General features: G+C 42.9%; 1 protein-coding gene across 1 annotated transcript; it reads left to right on the top strand.

The window, feature by feature from the left end:
- Positions 1–59: 59 nt before the first annotated feature.
- Positions 60–16,796, top strand: cdc34a (cell division cycle 34 homolog (S. cerevisiae) a). Its single transcript, XM_050054704.1, has 5 exons — positions 60–527; positions 10,008–10,094; positions 11,550–11,647; positions 13,593–13,727; positions 13,862–16,796. Exons 1-5 carry the CDS (start codon positions 345–347, stop codon positions 14,082–14,084), a joined length of 726 nt encoding a protein of 241 aa, XP_049910661.1. The 5' UTR covers positions 60–344; the 3' UTR covers positions 14,085–16,796.
- The last annotated feature ends 9,180 nt before the right edge of the window (positions 16,797–25,976 follow it).

The following is a 25,976-nucleotide window of genomic DNA, read 5'->3' on the forward strand; positions in this document are numbered from 1 at the left end:
AGGCTAAAATGAGGGATTTATTTTGAAACCAGTAACCGGAAGTGGAGCCGACATCGTATGTGACTTTGACAGTTGGTTTAGATGGTCGTTAATAACGGGGGCTCCCCGGGATTGTTCACAACAACAGAGGAAGCCGCACCAGCTCTGACCAAATAAAGCCCCGTCGCGATTTTTAGATCCTGTTTTGGAGCCGTACTAACGGAAACCAGCGTTAACGCGTTCCTGTGCGGAGGGCTCCGGTCTCCCTCTCATAGCTATTGTTTGTACCGAGCTAGCTTTGTCCTTCTTCGCCGTCACAGCTGTGCTGGGTTGCTGAGATATATTTATACAACTCGTTGTGGAATATGGCTCAGCATGGACATCATGTAGCCAGTTCCCAAAAAGCACTAATGCTGGAGATGAAAAGTCTCCAAGACGAGCCGGTCGAGGGGTTCAAAATAACTTTGGTGGACGAGTCGGACATGTACAACTGGGAAGTAGCGATATTCGGACCCCCAAATACACACTACGAGGGTGGTTATTTTAAGGTAAGTAGCTAATGCTTAGCTAGCAGTCGACCTATTGTTCTTTAGCTGGTACATTTAGCCCACATTTAAGTAGTTTACACATAAAGGAGAGCCTAACTGTTAACTCCAGCCTCATATTAACCGTCCTCACCAACAGCAGGTAACAGTTAATAAAGCTAACTTAGCTAATTGGCAGTTGTTCCCTGTTTAACGTTACTGTGATAAAACACTCTGCTTTCTTTGTTCAACTTTAAACTCCACTCACTCAGCATTGTTGCACTTTATTGTTGCCAGATTGTAAAGCAGTAAACCTGTTTTTCTAAGGGTTATTTTGATTTAAAATACAAATTCACTGAGGTGCTTTATAGTGACAGGCAGCACATGATCATGTTTGACAGAGTTACTTCTGTGTTCACATGAAACAAAAGGTTGTTAGCATAACCGCCCTGATCAGAGCCAAGCTCATCATCTCACTAACTCAATCATTTCCCTATCACTACAAATCATCAGCCAAGGGTTGAGTAGGCTTTTTGTTTGTATATTCTAATGAACTAAATCCAAAATGCATGGTAGCCTTGCTCCATGCAACCCTAACACTAAGTTAACCCATGCATGCATACATACATGTGTCATTTTCATTTGTTTTCTACCACACTTCCTCTCTTGAGAGTGAAGATGAGTTGGTTTCACAGATGTGTTTTCCTGTTTACGACTATTTCTGTTATTGACAAAGAGGGCTGGCAGCTCAAAAAGCCTCAACTAACAGGATAACTGCTGAGTTGCATTGGTAAAAAAGCACTTAAGGTATTTTTAGAGTTACAGGCATGTGCACTCTACATTCATTTTCATGGCTCCAAGGCTGCAACCTGTCAACTACTGTTTTTTGTACTTTTTTTTTTTTGTATCCAAAAAGTGCAGCTCAAAGTCACACACCTACATTGTAAACACAGACTAACATAGCATCTGTTGCCATAACAGAAAGCCCACTGTTATTCATTTCAAACCTAAATAAATGTGTGAAAACCAACTTTAAGATATTGCAAAACACTGAGGGGATTGTGGCTTACCCATGCCCCATGCTAAAATTGTTATTCGTCCTATAAAGCACTGTGATTTATTACTTTGTCTGGCAAAGTCAAATAAACCCCTGTTAATGCTGATTCAAACTTGCCCTACATCGTTGTTTTATTGGACATCAAATAAAAAATAATGAGCTTTTATGAAGGTGGCATAATGATCCCGTCTTTCTGGGGGGAAAAGACAAGAATAATGTAGGTCAGGGCTTTAACAGAGGAAGAAATTTGTGTTTGAGTAGCAAACAAAAATAACAACATGCTCGAATTGTACATGGTCTCTTTACAAGGGCTTTTTGTTAAGGGTTTGTAATGTTAAGTCTCGCATTAGCCGTAGTTGTTTCCATATTTACAGCTAAACTAATGTATCAGTAAAGGCTCCCACTGTGTTTGGATTAACCAGCATGTTGTAGCTGCTCTCCTTGTAAACTATCAATTCAGCGATTAAGTGCCGTGTCCTTCCAGTTCTTGAGAAGCTTGTTAATTTCGCCTCAGGTCTTTTTCAACACAACCAGAGGGCCCTGGCCAGGCTACTGTAGACTGTTTTCAGTGTGTCCGTGTGGGTGCTGTGTACAGGATTCCTTTGTCGGGCCAGGAATGCACAGCCTGGCTGTGAAATCCACCGCATGGTTGTGACTCATTGTTCTCTGCTGGGTTTCCATCCAACCAGTTTGCCATATTCGAACAGGAACGAGAAAAAAAAAAAATCCACCCAGGTCTGATCCAGGTTACCCGAACAAACAGTCATGCCGCAGCTGCCTGTTCATCCGAAACAGGGCAGGTGATGACGTCATGCAAAACCTGGCTGAGTCAGGTATTTATTTCACATGGGTGTTGCTCCGACAGAGTCACACTATGACGAATTCATTATGACTGCAGGCACACACCGGACTGAGACATATTGAAGTGTCATTCAGACATTAGATAACTGCCCTGGATCCACAACACAAGCAAACACCTATCACAATAACTTGACCGTTGACCTGTTGGTCTCACAACAGGCCCTGATATGGACATTCATTCATTGGATCTGAGACATTTCCAAGATTAAAGTCCTTTTGTGTGCGCGCCTTCTGCTTTGTCATGTGAAGTATCCCTCCAGGCTTTGAGTGTCTGATGATTACTGGCAGAGGGCCAGTCAGTTCCATTGCCAGCGGTGGTCCTTGGACATGTATGAAGCAGATTAGCTGAGTTGCTCTCACTTAAAGTAGACTTTAAGGAGTGTTTGGACAGTGACTCACCGCATGTGTTGTTGTTGAAAACTGTGGAATGGGGTCATCTTTAACAACTGTCTAATAATCATGACCAAAACAAGTCATTTTTGATCTCGTTTGGTTGTCTAGTAGACCTCTAGTACATGTTTGATTCCCTCTCTCAGCTGTTTCTTGGTTCTCTTTTGACATCTCTGCCTTCTCTTTTAGTACTTTCTTGACCTAGGGGAAGTTTCACAAAATCAAGAAGTGAGACTTTGGTGTTTATATGAAATAGTACAGTTATACTTGTACTAATGTCACTCCATAACCATTACAGCTGACTTGCAAGTATTCAATATGTCATCAGGAAAAAATGACTCCCTTGTTACAGTGATCATTTGCTTTTTCTTAAATGTTTTAGATTTTTTAGATGTCGTTTTTGGATCTGGATTTGGATCCCCAATCAGGAACAAGTGCAGTTTCATAATTTGTGAGTGCTTGCACTGTTGTCTGATACTGGCAATATGGAGGTAAACTTGACAATGTAGTAATTCATGGAACTTGTCTGCGTATCGTGACCTAAGCCATAACTGATCTCTGTTCAAGTGAACTTCCTCATAAACAAGCCAAAAGTATTTACTATACTTTTCAAGGGGCCTGGACTCTGTACGGCCCCTAATGGGCTCAACTAGGCTTTACCTTACATGGCATAAAGTAGAGCATATCTGAAGTTCTGGTTTATGTTTTGTCAAGTATTAGTTCCTTCACCACCTACATGAAAACAAAAAAATCCCAAATTATTGACTTTTGTTGGAGCTAGTTAGATAGTTCAGCTTTTTGTTATATTTGAACTCTCAGTTCTTTGTATTTCTCTATATATTTTTATTTGAATATATTGTGTTGCTGTCGCCTCCTGTTTGGTGAAGTATAACACAACCTACCACATTTACTGTGCTTCCATGCTCTCCATGTTGATCCGCTTATTGGGTTAATAAAACAACAAGGGCGGCCATAAAGACGTGTGCAGGTTCATAAACTGCACCTGGGAACTACAACATTGCTGTTACTGGTACACACCAGTCTGCCAGTTCACATTTGGCAGATTTGACCCCTTCCTGCTCCATTTTGTGTCGTGCACCAGGACAGCAGAAAAAAGGCACTGTGCTTTATATCCACAACTATAAGGTCACAGTCACGGTGATGAACAACAGAAACTGTGTGTGTGTGTGTGTAGTGACAGAGCTGCACTGCTGTGAGAGAGCCTGGGATCTGTGAAATTGGACGGGTGACCGTGTTTGAAGTGCTGCTGTGTCAGCACCTGGCAGCCTTAATTGTCATTTTTATTGCGTGTAATTATGACGTACATGGGGTCTCTGCGACTCGAAATATACTCAGAGACAGAACATCTTTCATATCTGAGTCATGTGGTGTTTTCAAGTGGCTTACTAAACACTGACAGACCGCGTCTTCACAGCAAACATGAAAAAGAGGGGTGTTGCCCTTTGGTTTGGCCCAGGCCTGTCTGTCTTTTTCAACTTCAGACAATCAGTCGACAGACACTCAGCTCTGTTGCGCAGCTGACTCTGTGCCTTCCTTCCTTCCTCCTCAGCTGCGTGCAACATGATTCGCACCAGCTCCATGTTAGCCTCGCAGTTAGCAGAGGAGGGAACAGGCAAGAGGACCCAAGCCCGCTGCAGAGGTCTCGGCTGGGCTGAGCCTGGCTGAGCTGCCGGAGTCATGTTTCCCCCTCTGGCTGTGTCGCAGAGAAACGAGAGCAGGGCAGAGGAAAGAAGAGGGAATACAGAAACTGCCAGATCAAGAGCAGGCAGAGCCCTTCCTTGCAATGGTGCCCCTTTTGAAAGGAGAGCCTGCTGTGAATAGAGGTGAGCGTGAGGCCCCAGCAGACAGTTATAACCGTCCCCTGAAGGCCTGGCCATGTGCTCTTGTTCTCTTCCTGTATGGATCGGCAGTGAAACATGGCTGAACAGGCTGTTTGATATTTCTACATGTTGCGATCACCAGAGAATCAGTCTGTAACATAACTTCAGCTTTTGATCCTTCTCCTTCTGCTCCACGTTCTCCTCCTGGGTTTAGCTAATGAGGCAGGGGCCTGCTGGGTATGAACATGATAATCTCTGGGACCTCTACGTGTATGTTAGGGTATGGAATTTGCTCTACACAAGGACCTTTTCCTCGTCATTCACTGTGAGTGTGTGTGTGTGAGGATAAGGTCTGTAGAGAAGGTAAAGAGGTGCTCCGGGAGAACAGAATGATTTGTTCTGTTCAGGGTCTTTGCATTGACCTGGTTTACTTCGCCTTGCTGTCATTTTCCACAGGGTGGGCGCGTTCACTCTCATTCCTGTTCTCTCTTCACGGCAGCTTTTTTAGCTCACAATCCAAGAAAGATTTTTCACAGAACGAGGACATTGATCTTGCATTCTCTGTAACGAGCCTTTCAGGAGTCCTTTTTTTGCGTGCTTGGCAGGAAATTGGCTGCACTTCAAATGAGCTGTTCAGGGTCACTCACCTTTTGACCGTGGATGCTGTTAATTCTGAGCCCAATCCAATTATGAGGCATGACATGCAAGTCAGCTGTAGCATGTTCAGGAAGTGTACTGAGGCTAGCACTTTCTGATGGGCAGAGATCCTCTCTGAGCTGCTGTATCTGAAGCAAAAAGTCCTTCCCAGTAGTGGAGGCACAGTGACAGAGAAAACAGTGGGTGTAAAGGCTAATATGTGTGTGTATAATAGGTAAGTCAATATGAGGATGATCCCTGGAAACTCAAAAGAGAAACCTGATATTGGCTTTCTAAGACTACACTGCATCGTCTGCTTTTTTCTTCCTCCGATTCATGTTTCTTCTCCTCTGTGCTCGGTGCTGATGAGATAGCAGAGGAGCCGCTGCAGAGCAAATGAGCCAACCAAGCAGTCCGTCTGTGTTTAGGCCAGCTCCGTCACACTTCTCTGCCCCGTCCATCTATCTTCTCCACCCTCCGTCCATCAAACCAGGGTTTGGTGTCACCTGGGTGGACAGGTCAAGTGTTTCATTCCCTTCCCCTGCTGCCAGAGTGACCTGCTATCTTCTGGTCAGTGAAGTCTAAAGACACAGATACACCAAACTGACACCAAGAACTAGTGCGGTGCCTCATGTCGCCTGTGTCTCAGCCAAAAAAGATGCGCCTGAACACACAGTAAAGACTACAGCCAGCTAGCAGGTATGTTCTGCACCTGCGTGAGAGGAAATAACTCAACATAGCCACAGGCGGCGGTAGTCTGGAAGGAAGTTGAAGGACTGATAAGACTGATTCAAGACACTAGTTAGCCAGTTAGCACATTAACAACACAAGCAGAGGTTGAAAGAACAAAACATATTTACTGTGCCCTGGCAAACAACACAACTGCTAAGAAAACATATCTTACCTCATATTGTCTAAACGATTAAACGTCCGCCCCCTCGCTAGTCGGCACCAGAAATATTAGTCGGTTAAACCAATTCGTGTTTAATTCATGTACAAGGCCTCCTAACTGTCATGCAGCCGCCCGCCACTAGTGGGTGCTACCGAGCCGTCAGACAGCTGTCCCCGTCCCGCAGTAATGCTCAAGTAGACTGGAGTTTGAAAACCGCACGGTGGGAAACTGGAGAAATGTCCTCTTGCAAAACCAGCGCGGTTTGGCAGTACTTTAATCAGCAATTGATCTTTTTTGAGATGTTATATTATTTGTTAGCTTTAAGTGAATGTTGTCAGATAACGTGCAGGGTTTACATTCATACTGCACGGTGCAAATTTCAGCTGAAATTTATTTATAATTCACATGTTGTTTTATTAACTTTGAAGAGAATTGCTCTCATTTATGTTGGATAATCTGCAAGGTTCAACATGTCCCTTTTTTAGACTAGTCTTAATTATAATTTTGGTTTAGTCGACAGGGAAATTAGTCACCAGGAACATCCCTAGTTGCAATATCGTATTGTCACACAGTGCCAAGTTGCGATATTGTAAATATATAAATTATTGATATCACAAAAGCAAATTAAAGATTAGGTAGCCAACTAGAATAATATAATGAATTGCTTTTTCAGTCCACTAGATACATTTTGCTGCAAATAAATGGCTGAAGTGAGTTGAACAGACTGAAAACTATTAGATAAAACAGATGCTGACAAAGTTTTTCTTTGGGGACACAATTTACAGTTAAAAAAAGTGATTAAAAAGTTGGAATAATATTGTATGGTGACTAAAGTATCGTGATAATATCGTATTGTGGATCCTCTGGTGATTTCTACCCCTAATAACAAGTTTGTTTTGATCTCACTCCCTCTTGACTTCAGCTGTTTCCTTCCTTTCCTCACTTCCTTTTCTCTTCTTGTGCACTGAGCTGAACTGATAGTCGGAGTGACTTCATTCACCAACGGGCTCCGCCGTCTCTGATGTTGATTCAACATGCTGACATGCTAGAAAAAAAAGCCAACAAGGGCTGGCAAGACATGACACTAAAACTAGGATGACAGACGCTCACCGGTGGCCCTACAGTGACCGACTGTTGCTTGTTGTGACAGGGCCTAACACCACATTACTGGTAGTTTCAGGGTCTCCAGTACGGCCTGTAACACCCAGTGCCTGAAAGGACTATCCCATTGCCTGGATGGAGCTTCAGGACCCATTGCTCTGCAGTTCAGATGGTTTTAAATGTAGTTGGTGCTGCTCCAACCACAAGCAACATTTATTTTTCCCTCCTTCAGTTGTCTGCCGACTTTGTCAGTCTTATTTTTTGATATTATAGAGCTCCAAATGGGGACTAAATGCATTGTGTATGACATAATGTCACCAGGAATATGGTTTTAAAGCCTCCTGTAAGCTGCATTGTGAAATCATGCTCTTACCTTCTCAAAGGGATCAATGCTTATCCTTAATGCATAACCCCACCTTCCTGCTTTACTTGTGGCTTACATTCAGACTCACAGGATTGTGATGAATAAAGCCATTTAACGGGAAGAGTTGATGCTTTGGTCTCAAAGCAAAAGGCTACAAAGTAGGATCAGTTTTTACTCAAACATATATATGGGCATAAAGATCCTATGTGTTGTGTAGTTGGTACCAATTCTCTGGTGTCACCACAGAGTTTGGTTGCTCTGGTTTGCTGTCTGATGTTGGACAAAGTGTTTTTTTGTTTCCAAGATATCCTTAAAAGTGAAATTATGAGACTGGTTAGAAAGACAGTTCTTTGCCAAAGGATTTTGATTCTGGTGGTGTTTTTTGGGGATATAAAAAAAAACCATAACAATGCCAGAAAACTAAAGACGTACGGGGCCCTCAGGAGTCAAGCTGCTCAAGAGCTTTCCATTCACACACTGTTTTTTGTTGGAAAATCAAACCTGGAAAACCAACAAAGATGAACCACTTTACCCACTGGGAGTGTTGGCACAGCGTTACCTTCAGCCGAATGCCCTCTACTTCTCTTTTACACCATCTCTTTTACACCATCTCTTTTACACCATTTTGAAGTGGACCAAATGTTTTCTAAAAGTAATACCGAATGACAGCTGTCCACATGGAGATTTCCCAAATGTACAAGATAGTCTTTGCCTCCTTCTCAGCCAGTGGACAGATACAATCTTGACGCTGATATTGTTTTAGGAGACAAACCCAGCTCTCACTGTTGTTCCCCCGGCCCTCCTCTTCCTCCCTCGTTCTGGCTGGCTGCTACGTGTTGCACTGCTGCCAGCCTGTAATGTGTACAATGTTGGCCTGAACCCTGCACTCTGAAGGGCCGCCAGCTTTCTGGCAGGGTCAGTCAGACCCGGGGATTTTTTTTTTTTTTTTTTTTTCCTACGGGCGGCATTCTCACAGGACTGTGTCAGTGTTTCCTCTCCACTCTGGTTTACATGGTGAGAGCAGGTTTATTCTGCAAATCGGGGTCACGTCAGGCACCAAATACAAGAAATGTTGCTCTTGTGTGGACAGTCAGGACACACTGACACACTTTACAGGCAACACACTGGTGTGAGCACTATTATTATGTATGTTCCTGCTACATCCAGCTCGGTTTAAATACTGCATTGCACGCAAGGAAGGATAAGACCTTAATGTTAAGCACAAGTATTAAATAGAGCACAACCCCTTTTATATTCCAAGTGAAATCCCCCCTATCCTCCCCCCACTCCCATGCAGCCGATCCCCCTGCCTCCCGCTCGTCGGTTCACTGTGGTGACGACCAGCTGACCATGCCGAATCAGCAAATGTGAACAAGTGTGTGTATGTATATGACAGGGGAGGGGGATCAGCAGAAGGTTTCATGCTGTGAGTGACGTGCGTGTGTGTAATCAGTGTAGTCGGTGTGTGTGTGTGTGTCCCCTCTTTTCCCACCCATGGCACGCCTTATGGAACGGGAGGAGGGGATCTCCACACAGTAGCATTTATACAGTGGGTGTGGTTTTTAGTGTGAGGACATATAATAGCAGAACACGGGTGTGAGTAGTGGATTGTCTTGGGTTGCAGCAGTGACAGCTGGAGAGGACAAACCCCCACAATGTCTTTATACCAGCAGCTCCCCCCCCCTCGCCCATCGGTGTGTCTTTAAGCTCCACACACTCAGCAGCTGAATGCACTGCGAGCCTCCCTCCCTCCCTCCCTCCTGCCTCCACACCATATTACATTACACTGTCATTAGCTCCTCCATGCTCAGCCACCTCAGTAGGGTTTGCCATGACTCCACAGCTACTATTTTTAGGTTTCTTTCAATCACTATTGACGCTGATCAGCATGATTGTGGAGCTCTTCATTCAGCAGCTGCTTGTTGACACCAGTGCTGCAAACAGAGGTCTTTGTGGGGAAAAACGTTGAGAATGAGGCACTCTCTCTCTCCCCAGCAGCTGTCCGTGTGTGTGTGTGTGTGTGTGTGTGTGTGTGTGTGTGTGTGTAGCTTCTGCGGCATTGTACAGACTTGCATTCTGGATTCAGTTATGCCTGGGAGGCTGTGTCCAAAGGCACAGTATTTTTTAGAGAAAGTATGTGTAGGTTTTCTTTAAGCAAGCGACACCACAAATGTGCTATAAGTGGCCTTACTACTTACTACTAAAGGAATCGCCCTTTACTTTCCGTGTAGTAGTGTAAATTGCTCTTCCAAACAGCAGTAGTTTTGAGGGAAGTAGTCATGACTTGTCTGTTGGCAAGAGAAAAGTGTGGATAAACTGCCTGCCTCTCACGTTGCTAATATGTGTCTTCTCTCACCCTCAGGCTCGGATCAAGTTCCCCGTCGACTACCCGTACTCTCCACCTGCTTTCCGATTCCTCACCAAAATGTGGCACCCCAACATTTATGAGGTAACTCTAACCAGTATAAATCCGTTGACAAAACAATTCAGGAGCTGATTATACCATGACTGGGGCTGGGTGTCATTTTTGATACCAACACCCATGCCTTGATTTTAATACAGGTTCCTGAGTAATACTATTTTCCTAACCAATTTTATAAACTCCATTTTGACAAAAAGAAAATTGCATTACACATTAGGGTACAAATCTTCACTTTTATTTTTCAGCTCCTTGGCATGTGTACACACATAAAGTTGTATCACAACATAAAAAATATAAATGTATTTATTACAGTGTGGTTTAACTAAAGTTGTCTGTTTCAGCTGTTTAGTTTTATTCTTCAGCACCTTGGCATTTTTCCACTCAAAGTAGTTTTACAATATAATAACTAGAAAATGTATTTCCTGCTGAAAATGGGTGTGGATGTTGGATGTTGAAATTAGTTCAAAATCATGGCTGAAAATGCAGAAATATTAGTAATAGAAGAAGTAGCTCTAGTTGTAGTAGTAACAGTAGTAATTACAGTGGTAGTAGTAGTAGTAGTCAAAGTAGTAGTAGCAGTAGTTGTTGAAGTGGTACTAATAGTAGTAGTCAAAGTAGTAGCAGTAGCAGTAGTAGTAGTCGAATTAGTAGTAGTAGTAGTAGTACTAGTAGTAGTAGTAGTAGTACTAGTAGTAGTAGTAGTAGCAGTGGCAGTAGGTCATACCTTACAAAGCATACAAAGTAGACAAATTTGAACAGAGGCACAAACACCCTTAAAGAGCTTAACGTTTTGACATTTGAATGGTTTCTGTAGCTGAAAGTGTGTAGAAGTAGTTACTAATCAAAAACTGTAGTAGTAGTAGCAGCAGCAGCAGCAGCAGGAGGAGTAGCAGGAGTAGCAGCAGCGTAGAAGTGGTAGAAGCAGTACTACTAGGAGGAGGAGGAGAATTAGCAGTAGTTGTAGTAGTAACAGTAGTTGTAGTAGTCAAAGTAGCAGTAGTATTGGTAGTAGTGGTAATTGCAGTATTAGCAGTAGTTGTTGTAGTAGTAATAGTAGGTCATACTTTAAAAAGTAGAAAAATTTGAATAGAGGCACAAACGTCCTTAAAGAGCTGAAAGTTTGAATGGTTTCTGTCGCTGAAAGTGTGTAGAAGAAGTAACTAATCAAAAAATGTACAGGAGAAGTCGTAGTGATAGTAGTAGTAGCAGCAGGAGTAGAAGTGGTAGAAGCACTAATTAGCAGTAGTATTTTTAACAATAGTTGTAGAGGTGGTAGTAGTAGTAGCTGTAATTGTAGTCATATAAGGTATATACATGACAAATGACACTAGATCCTGGTAAAATTAAATTTTAGGAGACTTTATAAATGCTTTTTTAAGACAAATTGTAGACGAGTATGCAGCCCTACTATTTTAAACTTTAAATTGTGTCTGAGTGGTAATAACTATTATCTGAACATGTTGTTGTATTCTCGTGTCCTAGAATGGGGATGTATGCATTTCTATCCTGCACCCACCAGTGGACGACCCACAGAGCGGAGAGTTGCCTTCAGAGAGGTGGAACCCCACACAGAACGTCAGGTACACAACATAATGTTCTCTGTTCAGGTTGTTTCTTAAAAAAACAGCACACAAAAACTAATAAGCATGGTTACCGTTCGTCCAGTGGCTCACAGCTGCTTCCTAAACTATACTTATTTGAATCATCTGTCAAACAGCCTCCCCCGAGCCAGTTATTAATCTTTTGTCAAATCAAGTAGTTATTATTTTCTCTGCTGACACTGTCCACTGTTCAGATATATTTGTGGTTGGGAGTCTGTTATTTCCAGAAGATTTGCACCATAATGTGAAGTCACATAACGACCAACCTCCTATTGTCCACATTTCCACCATTGTCTCATTGTGCACCAATCAATAAGGGCTAAAAGGCCTAACATAACATGCAGGTGGTCATGCAGCATTACAAGACTGATCGCCAGCAAAGTTTTCAGATCGATTTCCTAACTACATAGCAGGATTTAGATTGATGTATTTTTCCAGCCTTTCAGGCAACCTTAGTTTCCTTCTTTCTGGGCTGTTGTCGTTGTAAAATATCTTCCTCCAGAGTATGGCTGTCTAAAAATACCTGATAAACCTGCCAGTCACACACAAAATTCCCAAATTTTCCCCCCTTTTTGTTACGTGTTTCATATTACACACACTAACTATCCACAGTAAGGGGCCCTCTGTCGCCCCTGACCTGATGATCAGAAAACAAAATCAGTCCCACATTGTGTCTCAAGGAAAAAGGAGAGCCAGTGAGAGATCCCTGGTACAGAAGTTGATTCACCTGAGTCAAAGTAAAGTATAAATGATGTATAACACCATTGTCTGTCAGCATCTCTAATGAGCAGCTCTCGGAGCTAAATTTAACAGATGACAGCAGAGACAAATGGATGTTCTGGGCACTGTCCAATGTAACATTTTCCCCCTGCCGGCCCCCCGAGCCAGTTGATGAGAGATTTACAGGCCCCAGAAAAGGGATTTTTTTCTCGTTATTTTGATTTATTACTATACATAATATGCACAAAACACATGTTCTTTTTAGATTTGGTTGTTTTCCTTCAGTTAGCGATACGATATATGATACTGATATGTAAAACTGACAAATCACAGTTGCTGTTTTCCATGTTTTTATTCATTATAAACGTGTTTTGTGTTTATTTTAAACAGAAAACAGTTGTTTTATTAAACCTAGATGGGGTTTTTTTGGGCACAACTGCTCTTCGTCAGACTTTTTAGTCTGCTCGCCACTGTTCCTGCTTGCTCTGTACCAGCCTGCAGTGAGCTAGGAGCACATCCCATAATGATTTTTCATCTTCCCCTCATGTATTTCATCCAAACTCAAGGGTGTGGATACCTGAGCCCGATGGGTTCGGATAACAAATTAGAAATTTTGCTCGGGTTTGGTTCAGGTACGGCCACTTGACATGCTGCTGTGTTCTGCTATGGCCTGTTCAAGTGCTGGAATTTGTTACTAACGTGACAACACCTGAATGCAACATAGGCCAATAGTCACATTTCAGGCAGGAGGTGGTGAATATTCAGACTGAACTAATGAAAATGGAGGACACTAGACAAAACTTGCCATCAGGAAAGTTGAAAACTGCCGAAAACCATGCTGGGAAATCGGAGGTAACAAGTCAGGTAACAAACTGCGTCGGGCTCGGGTCGGTTTGGACTTGAAATCAGAAAGTCTGTCAGGGTCAGGCCAGGCTTGGCTATAACTGTCTCAGATTCAGGTTGGGTTCAGTCAGGAAAATGAAGCCCGAGCTGACCCCTATTCCATCCCCCCTTTGTGCATGTGTCCTTTTTTTCTGTCTTTCGTTCCATCTCTGTACACGTCCTTGTCCTGCACCCTCAGTGTCTCCGGTCTCGTCTTACCTCCATCTTCCCTTCCCCACCCTGTGTTCCTCTCCTTCCTGTCCTCCTCCCGTATTGCTTTCTTGGATTTTAATCTCTCTCCACTCTCTGACGTCTCTCTCAGGACCATCCTGCTCAGCGTGATCTCTTTGCTGAACGAGCCCAACACTTTCTCCCCGGCCAATGTGGACGCATCCGTCATGTACCGCAAGTGGAGGGACAGCAAGGGCAAGGACAGAGAATACATCGAGATCATCAGGTACCCAGCGGGGGAAAAAAACAGCACTCTTCACACTTTTAATGGGAGCTTGTCAGTGAAGCAGGTACACAGAGTACCAGCATTGACGCTCTGCATGGCCTCATCATTCTCTCCTCTGTCTTTACGCCTCACAGGAAGCAGGTGCTGGCTACCAAAGCTGACGCAGAGCGGGACGGCGTCAAGGTTCCCGTCACGTTGGATGAGTACTGCGTCCGCACCCAAGTCCCGCCCACAGACGACGGCTCCAACCTCTTATACGATGACTACTACGACGACGAGGAACTGGAGGACGACGACGAGGACGACAACGAGGACTGTTGCTATGATGACGACGACTCAGGCACCGAGGACTCCTGACCTCGCCCCCCCCATGATGTCACGTCCCCTTCGTCCCTGCCCTCACCCTCCCCTCACACACACACACTCATCCCTCTCTTGTCACGGACTAAACTTTAATTCCCCGCTCCCTCTTCGTCCTGAATCGACCCCTCGTCATTTTCACTTAGCGCAGGCCTCCCTGTCCACCACCTGTCACATGTGCAGTCACAGTATGCACACTAAAACCTGATGCATCGAAGAAAAGAAAGCTACAGAGTTGTTTTTTTGTTTGTTTCTTACATGTTTATTTTTTTTCCATTTGTTGTCTGAGTAGAGGTTACACATGATGCACACACAGCAGCACAACTCACAGTAATAGTACTTCCTCATCTGCTTCTGTTTGTCTGCGCTGATAACGAAATTTCCACAACAGCGTTTGAGAGCCCTGAGACCTGTTCCTTCCTCTGGCTTTGAGTGGAACAAAGCCTGACTGCTGGCCAACTTTCTTGAAGAAACTTTGGCGGAGGAACGGTCACGCCTTTTCTCGACATCATCAGCAGGGTGGAATGTAACGTCACAGGTCAGATCAGATCAGATTAACACAAGCAGGGAGCATTTACAGAGGAAGCAAATTTAGGAAAATTGGCTGTGTTTTGAGAAGCCGAGTCACTTCCGTCTCTGAGCCATGTGTGTGACCTCCGGTTAGCGGGCGCCATGCTTCACCTCTGACCTTTTTTTGAGCCCCAGGGCTTGTGCTGCTCCAAACAGGGAAGTTATCCATTTCCAAATGAAGCTGTTCACACTCCCTTGTGCCTTCCCTCACTCCCTGATATCACAGACCGGAATGACTTGTGGGACAGACCTTGTACACAGCGGGTCAAAGCAGCCTGACAAACAAAGGTGGCAGAGGGAGATATTCAAGCTCACAAGGTCTCAGGTGGGGATACCGTGCAAACAGCGCCCTCCTGATGGAACAAACTTATTTATAGCAGGAGTGTGAGTGAGAGAGGTGTACGATCCAACAGCTGAACTACAGACTGGAATGTAGAGCAGAATCCCACAACCGTCGTCCCGACTGCCACGCAGCCTTCATCATACGAGCACTTGCTACTAGTGGCCTGGATGCATTAAGAAACAGCTAGCTGAGCCTGCTGCTGCTCATGAAATCCAATGTACTGTATTAAAAAAAACCTATGCAGTCAGTGCTTGTACCTACTTAATATGCAGTGCTTTAAACGTGGCAGTGAAGCTGAGCCTTTCAACAGTCTGACCCCAAACTCCAGCTTGAGTTTTACAACACGTGAGGGCTTTGGACTAACTGTGTCCTTCGGTTAGAGATGGACATGTGTTGTATCGTCTCCGTTTGCAGTGGGTTTGTTATTCCAACTCAAGAGTAGCACACCAGCTTTCATCAGAGCTCGCCCCCTAGTGGTCGTGGCTGTGTGTACAGGCATTTTCTGTCACCCCCACTTCTCTGAAATGCTCGACTGTGCCGCCGCCATCTTGACTCACCTGAATCAATGAACCCTGTTACCTCAGAGGAGATCATGTAGCAGTGTGAGTGATTCAGAAGAATGAAAATGGCCTGATGAATATGCCCGTCAGAGGCCCCCTGCGGTTCCTCCTAACTGCCAGGAGAGCTCTGTCGCACCCTCAAGACACGTTAAACCGCCATCCAACAGTATTTACGATGAAACCCTCAACATCGCTGTACTCACTTTTTCCGTTGTGTGTGTGAATATTTCGCCGATCGTTTCTAAGATGTGCTGAGAAGTGTGGAGAAGAAGCAGAAATGGGAAGGGATGGGGATGGGGTTGATCTTTGAGCATGAACAGGAGAATGTGGTTCTTCACTAGCATGCTGTTATGATGTGTTTGTGGTTTTAGGTCTGCTATAAGGGTCGGGGTTGTGTCCAGGGGCAAAGCTCCTCTACTCAATTTTATCTAAAACTGTTGCATTGTGAATGGGCTGAGGGTTGTCCGTTTATTTTTTGTTTTTTGGGAGGGGGCCTTCTTTTACTGTTATGATGTAATCTTTTATTTCCAAATTGTGGTGTGAGCTGCAATGTTTTCTATCTGATTATGTATTAAATGCTACGAATTTTGACCTGATTGTTAAAAACCCGGGATTGTTAATGGAAGAACGACTAAATGTACCAACTTGTTATACACAAACATGACAGGAGAAAAGTGACGCAGAACCAAATTGACACCACACAGTGATTATCCAAGCCTCGTATCAAGCCCTGAATGCTCAGAAATTAGTCACCAACACTTAATAATTAACTGACGTCTGTCCCACAGCCTACGAATGACCCTCCTCCCCTCTGTTCTGATGTTTCGAGGTGAATGGGATTTCATTTTTGTCAAACTACTGTTATTTTTATCGTCTTCTCCTCCCCAGTTCCCTGAGCTCTGATTGGTGGCAGCATCACTGAGGGATAAAAACCCAGCAGTTAATTACAGAAAACTACAAGAACCTCAGGAAAAACAACAAATACCAACCAACCAACAAACCAACAAACAAACAAACAAACAAACAAACAAACAAACCTTTTTCCAGCTTAGTGAACCTGACCCCGGGGACTCTCACTTTTTGGCTTCAAAAGGACTGTTTACAATCTCTACCTTGATATGCACATGTGGATATTTGACGATCACTTGATGTTTTTTTTTTTTTTCTTGTTTATATTTTCTTTTTTCTTATGGTTTGTAAATCTATTTAAAATCTGAAATAAAGATCTTTATTAGATATTGAGTGATTATTTTTTTATTTTATCGAGGTGTGGGATAAATGGTCGAGAGTTTATAGAGTCTCATTGTCCCTTTTCTGTGTTCTCTTATAGACACTGAAATGGCGTGAGTGAAATTAACTTGGGACTAACTCTGAGAGGTAAGACTTGTTTTTTAAACCTTTTAGTGAGGCTGTAGAGTGAGGAAAGTGCGTGATGAGAAGTGTACACAGTAGTCACCCTGCTGGACTCAGAGGGTGGTGGAGACTTTTAAAGGATTTCCTGATGCTTTCCGTGTTTTAATCTATTACAAGAGGGAATTTAGGAAATCACTTCTCTAAGTGGTTGACATGGTTTCTTTTTTCTTGTCTTCTCTTTGCTCCAGAAAATGTAAAGTCTTGGAAGACATGGTAAGCAGCAGTTCTGTATGTTCTGTGAGCTTCTGTTACTGCAGTAGTAGTTAATGTAGAGCTGCTTTGTATGAAAGCAGTGTTGCCAGATGGGAAATGTTGAACAATCATATCAGGGGCTTAAAATGATCATATTTTGAGGCAAATCCTCATACGCAAGAGAACAAATAGAAATAATTTCAGAAAACACTGTGCTGGCTGCAACATGTGGTGCATTCATGGATGCACCATAAAGTTTGTCTCTAAAGATTCAGGGTCACAAATACTGACTAAAAGTTTATGCCGGAGCATGTTTAGTGTGATGTGTCAACACAGTATCATAGAATTACGTGAAATGGACATCAGATCCTCATCGACGTTGCAATGGCATTGTTTTTGTGGTGCCAGCCAGCACATAATTTTAACACATTTTGTGCCCACCACCACATCCTGGGTAAGAGGTCGTGTCCATATCATGTATTTCTGTGAGACTGTTGGATGTTCAGGTGTTGCTCTAGAGATCTAGGCTGCTGTCCAATTTGTTTTTACTCAATGTCATAAAATGATGGTACATAACGGGAATTTTTGATCATACAATGAACAAAGGGCAAAATTATCGTACATCTGGCAACACTGCATGAAATAAATTATTTTTTTCTTTGCCTGTAATACACGAAGAGTTAAAGAAGTCTTTTGTCTGAAATTTGGGAGATGCTACATGAATTATCTCAACAGCCTTTACCAATTAATGACTAAAGTTAAGCTGATACTCAAACCAGTGGTTCCCAACCTTTTCCTTAAGGGACCTCTTTTCTATTATTGAGTAAATTGACAACCCCTGACTAAATGACATATTTAATTGATATTTTATCGGAGATTTTAAGGGGGGGCTATCTCAACTGACACTGGGCTAGAGGAGGGGTACACCCTATCTATCACAGGGTATCACAGGGCTGACACACAGAGACACAACCATTCACGCTCACGTTCACACCTACGGGGAATTTAGAGTCACCAATTAACCTGCATGTCTTTGGACTGTGGGAGGAAGCTGGAGCACCTGAAGAAAGCAGATTTTGTTTTACAGAAGGGCTCCCTCCCCCTGGGTTTGAATCAGGAACCCTCTTGCTGTGAGGCGACGATGCTAACCACTGCACCACCGTGCCTTAAACTGTATAACCAGCCCAAATAGTTAACACAGTAATTGCAGGAAGTTTGGATGAATTTTTGCAGATTATTTCCTGTGAATTTTGAATCAGAGATGAGGTTTCCTGATATTGTAAGGAACTTTCAATATGATTCTCAGTCTGTATTATGTTTTTTTTTTATTTTTGACAAAATCAGTGTCTCCTTCTCCTTGACGATTGGCCATTTTCTAATGCAGGACGAGGCTGTTTAACAGAAAGTGAAGGCTTTGTGACTTTAGCTTGTGTTCAGGACTTCGCTGTGTCCTTATCCTGTGACAGGTTTTTTGTTTTTAGTTTATCTCCTAAATGATCTTAACTTTAAAAACAACAATTTCATATAGTTTTCTTCACAGAATTATATCAAATGCTAGGACACAGACTCACTGTGCATCTTTTAAAAAAGGTTTTCCAACATCCCTTAAAATCAAGAAGGCTTCACAACCCCCACGTGGGGGACTCCGTATAGGGGTTTGGACCCCTAGATTGGGAACCAGTGACTTGAAGTGATTGTTTATCGCCCAAAAATGCAGCTGCTTCTACTTTAAATAGTATAAAATGTAGTTCCCTTTTCATTCAGGTTGTTTCATCTTCTTTCTTCTTGCATGTCACAATTTCCGCAGTTTTTATGTGGAGAAATTTATGAGAAGCAAGTCGCAGGAAACAGACTTAAATCTAAAAAACTTAAAAAATTGCTGTTGACACTAAAAGTACAAGCCGCCCTCTGTCTGACATATTTCCCGTGCCTGTGCAGCTTTACCAGACACAGAAAGGAGTGTTTTGTTTCACTTTGAGATTACGTGTTCGTAGATCTTATTGGGCAATGCAGCCATTTTCAAAAAAAGTAATAAAGGTTCCTGTCACTGTCTCCTCTTACAGATGCTTTCAGGACTGATTGTGATCCTACAAGAAAACTGAGGTAAGGCTTTGTTCTTGCCTGAGTACCTGCACAAACACCAGCGTGCAATAACTTTGTCTTAGTGGAGACAAATGAGCTCATATGAACTGTTTTTCCTCAGCTATAATCTTTTGAGTGTGAGAACAGCTGTTTGTACATATTCATATTGTGACCTCATGCCTCTAGGGGGCAGCAGCTGCTTGTTCGATGACACATTTGAGCCTTTTGTCTGCAGCCTCAGTGACCAGAAAGATATCAGATTTAAGAGTCTAAACACTCTCACACATAACTGTATGTTTATAGCTAAAGTTTTTTTTATGTATAGCAGTTTGATTAAAGTGTGTGTTTGTCTTGTTTTGTCAGCTGAAACTGTGATGCTTCAATCAAAGCCTCAAGCTGGAACCTACAGTGTTTACCTGCCTTTGTTCTCCAGTAGGTGGCGCTGCCATTCCCTTAAATATACAGAGAGTGAGTAAAGGGGCCATGTATTTCACCCTCTCATCTCGAAGTGCCAAAGTGTCCTCTGGTTATTTCCACTTCTCCAGTCACCCACTGTGACTCTGTAAGTTGACTGCCTGTATAACCCGCATGCTGTGACCTTATATTCTGCTCCTACACATGATTTTAATGTTTATTATCTTGGCTTTCTTCCTGTTGAAGTTGAGCCCACCTATGGCTGCAGCCTAGTCTAGAAAATGAAAGTCATCAATCCTCCATCAAGGGAGTTACACCTAGAAATGTGCATTACACAGGTGTATGCTGGTGTCTTAGGCCAGCTGTGTGCACCCTTTTACCAACTCTGCCTTGAGCTCCCAGGTCATCCAATCCGTCTCCCTCCACACTGGTATTCCGACTCCATCAAATTTGTTTCCCGTGACGACAGGCCTGACATTTTGCCCTGCATGTGTCCGATCTAAATGCCAGTTCGGCAGACCAGAATAAGGAAGCCTGTGAAATGATCCTGGCATTTGCAGCGCTGCTTCTCTCTGTGGTCTCTTTCATACTTTGCTCAGTGAAAAGGATAACACTGTTTCAACTGCAGGGTGTAAACCTGGATCACAGCCAGATGTTACAATCCCGCAGCCCTCTCTCTCGGCGGGTTCACACCGTGACCTCGTCCCCCTGCTCCAGCTGGCGGTTTGGCAGCAGATCTCCAGGCTTCTGCCGACTCAGAGCCCTCGGTGACCTGGGGAGAGCTGGACATCCCGAGGAACGGGCGAACTGGGTGAACTGTAACAGACCGGAAAGGTGAGGAAATGTGAGATGAGAGGAGGAGAGGAGTTAGTGATGGAAGGGTGGGGGAGGAGGAGAGTGGGGGTTGATCCATGTGTCAGGATATGAGGTGTCTCCAAGGCAACAGAAGTTGTGTGGAAGTGGGTTGGCAGGAAGAAGAAAGATGGATGGCAACAATAGAGACAGTGGGGTAAAAACGGACCCTATGACGCGTCGACCATAATGAGTGACCGTGTGTTACAGTAAGAGTCACAAACACACACACACACACAGACACACACACACACACACACACACACACACACACACACACACACTGTAAAGCGGAACAAGTGGTCAAAATCTGGAGGCGCAGTAGACCTCCTGCAGAGCTCAGTCTGACAGCCTCGTTTCTACGTACTTGCCTCAATTCATACTTCCTGTCCTTCCAGGAAGCCAATTCACAGGATACCCAGCAGTCGGCCTGTATTAGTTAGATTAGCTCCACCTCCACAAGCTGCAATGTTAAAGTGATGCATCAGTTATTACTTAACTGAAAGTACAAAGGTATAAAGTTACAAAGGTAAAAATAACCTACTCATTATGAAGAACAGCCCATTTCACAATTACATATAGTATATTATTGGATTATGTATTTTTATTTGGCAGCTTTTATGTCCATTAATGTGTTTACCACTCAAATGTAGCAGCTGGTAGAGATGGAGCTAGTTTTAATTATAATGAAATATACACATCGAGTTTTACATATTGCTGTGTGGCTTGTGAATTTCTCCCTGAAGACCAATGAAGCTTATTGACACAATAATATCATAATTTATCAATTAATTAAATTTTGTGACGTTATTCCGGGTCTGTTAAGTAACTAGGAACTAAAGCTTATTGATAAATGTACTGGAGTAAAAGTATAAAGTAGCAGAAAATAGCCAGACTCCATTGACGTAAACAGTAATTTTACCTCGCTGAACATGGGAGCTGCTGGTCTACCGCTAACTTGATCTGTTAGTTTGTTTCGCCCTGTTACCACCACACACTTTCGGTATGGTACCCTTTGAACCAACAGTAACCCTTCAGACATGGTACCTAGACCCTAGCATTTCTACTGCAAACAGAACCCTTAAATGTGGGCGGGGTTGTTGTCACTCACTGCTTCGTCCAGCACTCACTGTATTTCCTCATTATGAGTGACACAGATGGGAGTCTGCACCTCGTTCATCGTCCACAGAATGAGGCTGCACGCCGACATTTTTAGAACAAAATAAAACAGGCTGCAGTGAGAGTCTCTCCTCATGGGATATTTAAAAATAGCGGGTTTGTGCATTTAGTCCTTCTCAGACAAGCTCAGGGGTTTAGTGTTGCCGGAGCCCACAGGAACGACAGTCTCAGCTTTTTAAGAAGATTTTCAACATGAGGTTTAAAAGAAAGACCACCATCAAGCCAAATACCGAGATATTTAAAACTGGAGACAACTTCTAACTTCTTTCCCTGAGCAGAAATAATGTAATACACAAAATTACCTCAGAGAGACACAAAATTACCTCAAAGAGAAACAAAATGACCTTAAAAAAACACAAAATTACCTCAGAGAGAGATAAAATTACCTCAAAGAGACACAAAATGGCCTAAAAAAACAAACAAATCAGCTAATAATATCACTAAATGATCTCAAAGAGAAAAGTACCTCAGCGAGACACAACATGACTTAAAAAGACTAGATATGACCTCAAAGAGACACAAGATGACCTCAGAGACACACAAGGTGACCTCAGAGACACACAAGATGACCTCAGAGACACACAAGGTGACCTCAGAGAGACACAAACAACAAAAAAGAGGCAAAACCAGCACAACCTCTGCGTGTCCTGACCCTGTGCATGAGAGCTAGTGCAGCCTTTTGCATGTCTGTGCCCAGGGGCCCATTGTGTCATAGTCTGACCATGCATACAGTAGACATAGCTGTGTTTAACAGAGGGACATTTTTGCCAGATATTCAACAACATGCCAATTTTATGCTCTCTTGCTGAATGAGAAAAAGCCAGCACCATATCATTTTTCTTTCTAGAAAAGTCTCGATGATACACAGCTCTCTGTTGCTCTCAGTATGATGACATAATATTTAAATGATGTTTTGTGTAAAATACTCATAAATGAAAAACATCCTTAATATTGAGAAAATTATGTGTATTTCAAATAATAAGGCTTCAATTCTTGTGTCACTGCTTGAAGCACTGCTGGCCTATATCACCAAGAAGTTAAAAAATATACAAGCTATATTTTTATTAGCATGTTTATGCTGGGCTGTTTGTCGGACAGATAAAACAGACAGTTGGTAAACCAAAGACAGTAGCGTTGGATTAACTTATTCAAACTTGGTAACAGTCAAACGTCAGTCCAATGTGATTCATTTACACTACAATAGTACTGATGTAGGCAAAATATTGTGATAATGGTCATACTTTCTCAAAGTCTCAACGGTAAAACACACAGAAAACAACATGGGCTTTAAAAAAGTGTCAAAATCTCTCGTCTACCTTGAATGAGTCCGTTTGTCAGTGACAGCAGGTCTTAAGATGAGGTCCAGAGGCAAAAGGTCTCAGTTTGTGGTTTGGTTTTCAGAAAAATCGTCGTGTGCAAGTTGAGATGCTGCTTCTCTCTCCAATGCAAAGTTTGTTTTGATTGAAATGATTAAATGTGTGAAATGATGCACTTAGAGACAACATAGCAACCATGGAGCCATCAGGTCCATAACAACACGTCTGACCTCAGAGTTGCGATTACGTCCACACCGGCCTGTCCTCTACTGCAGGAACAATAGGCCTACCATCTGTTAGTGTGTGGCGATTTATTAAACCAGCCTACATGATATGACTGCATTACGATATAAATTGTGTTTGCTTAATATTTCTTTTTTTATTTTCATTTTATTTATATTTATTTTTGTGTGTGTGTGTTTTGTTTTCCGCTCTTCTCTGCATTCACGTGGACAGTTTTTTTCCAAGCAGCAGCCTTACTGAGAGTCGGTTAACTCACCTGGCTTTTGGTTCTTCTCGATGTGGATGTCACCATGTGAATTAATTAAGGTGTATTTATCAAACGTTTTCGAGTCAGCTCGAGGCTGTCACCGCCTGAAGCTCATATCACACTGGTTATGTGGTGTATAGACACTGTTAGAAAACATGGTAGCTACCAATGGGATAAATACAACTGAGTCAAAATAGCAATCTCGCAAAAATCATTATAAAATAAAATTATTAGTTTTGGGTTTCTCTGGGCGCTCCCTCACTCTTTCAGCACTGTTCAATAAAGGCGCACTGTGCTTTTACGGACGACTAGTGACACTGTGGAGGAGATCAGAGAGCCATGAATGGAGACCTCGCCACTTTGTCGTGGCCGGTTGACATCGCAAGAGAGGAGAGGCTGTACCAGCTGAGCCACCACCTGACTCTGGTCCAGAGTCTGACCCAGAGAGGAATCTTGAAGGGTGGGCATCAGACGAACAATGCGCAGAATTTTTCAGGGTTTCTGAGATGAATGCGTGAAACGCAACTTTCAGCGTCAGCATATTATTGCCGTTTGCTATGAATGAAACTCTGACCAGCTGCGCTGTGATGCAGCGCCATAATCACCAATTTAACATTAGGAGGACGATTGTAAATCACCAGTAACCCCCTCAGGTTAAATTTTTAGAAGCTTAACAGCTAAACTGACCATTTTACAACAATTTGAAGGAACAATCTGAGAGCAGGAGTTTTCAGAGTTTAGATGGCTGATGTTAATATCTTCACATATGACCACAAATAAGTATTCATTGTGTTTCAGAGAACTGTGTTCTGGTCAGTGTGAAAAAGCCTCCAAAGCAGCATTTTACACCAAATAATCGACTCTGTATTTTACCTGCTCCTGTATCCTGACACCTCTTAACATGGGTGCAGATATGATTCTCTGTGTAGTAGTGATGGTGATGAGCCTCTATGAAATCGTGAAATATGCTGCAATCTGAAGCACTCTGTGGGCATGATTTGCATGATGGTGTTTGTGTGCCCCCCCCCCCCCAATACAGACATTTTTTTCTTTAAATACAGTACTTCAGTTTATCAAAACTGTGGTATTGCTAATTTTACTCAAGTAAAAGCTGTAAATACTTCTTCCACCACTGGTAGTTACACCTGTCTGTCCACGAAGAGAACGAGCGAGTTCAGCCACACTAAAACACGTCTGTGTTATTCACCGAGGAACTGCACTTCTGCACTTTTGGGTTGGTAATGGGCTCAGTGCTCCTCACATTTTCAGGCTGACAGAGATGCAGGGTCCGGCCTCTTAATGAGAGCAGAACAGACACATTAACCTTTTCTCAGCCTGTCCTCGTCTCAGACACTGAAGATTCACAGACGCTTGTGTACCGATCTCATTATTTCGTAAAGGGAGCTGTTAACAGTGTGCGCACGGAGTACTATGGCATTCAATTATTCCTCAGCAGATATTCTTTCCATTTTAATAAACTTACATATATATTTCCATTTATTGTGTTTTAATAAGATGGTTTTTCGTTCTTCTTTTTTAAAAAACCCACTTCTGGTTCTGTTGTATTAAAACATTGATTAATTTATGACTTTATTTTTCATTATAACAGTTTTCATAATCTATTAATTGATTAAGACATTTTTCAAAACTCAAACATCTCATACCAACCTAATTTCCGTAAACATCAGTGTGTTTTTTCCTGTTTCAGGCTGTTGTCAGCACTAAACAAACAATTTAATGATTGCACTTTGGGCTTTGGAAAAGCTGGGATGTGCCTTTTTCAGTATTTTCCACTAAATCATCAGCTGCATCATTTAGTGAACAGATCATGTCAGTTATCAGTGTGTCTTGAGTCAGTCTGAATGACATAATAGCAGCTTATATAGAATGTTTTTTAGCAGTGAATCGTTTTAAAACATGTTTTTCTTGACAGCTGTGACAAGTGGAGTGTCTATAGGGTGTTGAGTGAGCGCTGCCCGTCTTCAGATGACAGACAGCGGCGGGTGAGGGTTCAAATGTGCCTCTGCAATCTATATGGTAAGTGGTTCATTTCACAGGTTGGTTACATCAGACAGTGACCCCTGGGACGACCTCAGCAGGCAAGACGTGTAATTATCTACGCTCATAACTGGAATAGCTGACATGGCTGACATGCCACAGGGAAGCTGTCCCGATGCGTGTCCTCGTCGCTGTAGGATGAACCGCAACGTCCGGGTTCCCTTTTATCACCTGGTGAGGAATGTGATGTCGCAGGTTTAGCCTCCTGTCTGGAGCCGGATTTCAGTGTGTGAATATTTGCATGTGTAAACAGACGTGTCGGTAAATGTTAAATGAATGTGCAGTTTTACAGGTGTGTTATCGGCACTCAATGGACAGCAATGTCTGCCGGCCGGTTTGTCCTCCACTTTGGTTCATACTGAAATATGTCGACTATTTCCAAGAGATTACTCTCGGCTTTTAGAGGTGTTTCTGCTTAAA

This window comes from Epinephelus moara, chromosome 10, assembly GCF_006386435.1.
Source record: "Epinephelus moara isolate mb chromosome 10, YSFRI_EMoa_1.0, whole genome shotgun sequence".
NCBI lineage: Eukaryota > Metazoa > Chordata > Actinopteri > Perciformes > Serranidae > Epinephelus > Epinephelus moara.

Bases quoted from the DNA above. Each gene is read 5' to 3' on its own strand.
- cdc34a (XM_050054704.1), top strand. From the start codon at position 345: ATGGCTCAGCATGGACATCATGTAGCCAGTTCCCAAAAAGCACTAATG. The intron at 528-10,007 runs GTAAGTAGCTAA...TCTCACCCTCAG, and splicing joins ACGAGGGTGGTTATTTTAAG to GCTCGGATCAAGTTCCCCGT. The intron at 13,728-13,861 runs GTACCCAGCGGG...TACGCCTCACAG, and splicing joins GAATACATCGAGATCATCAG to GAAGCAGGTGCTGGCTACCA.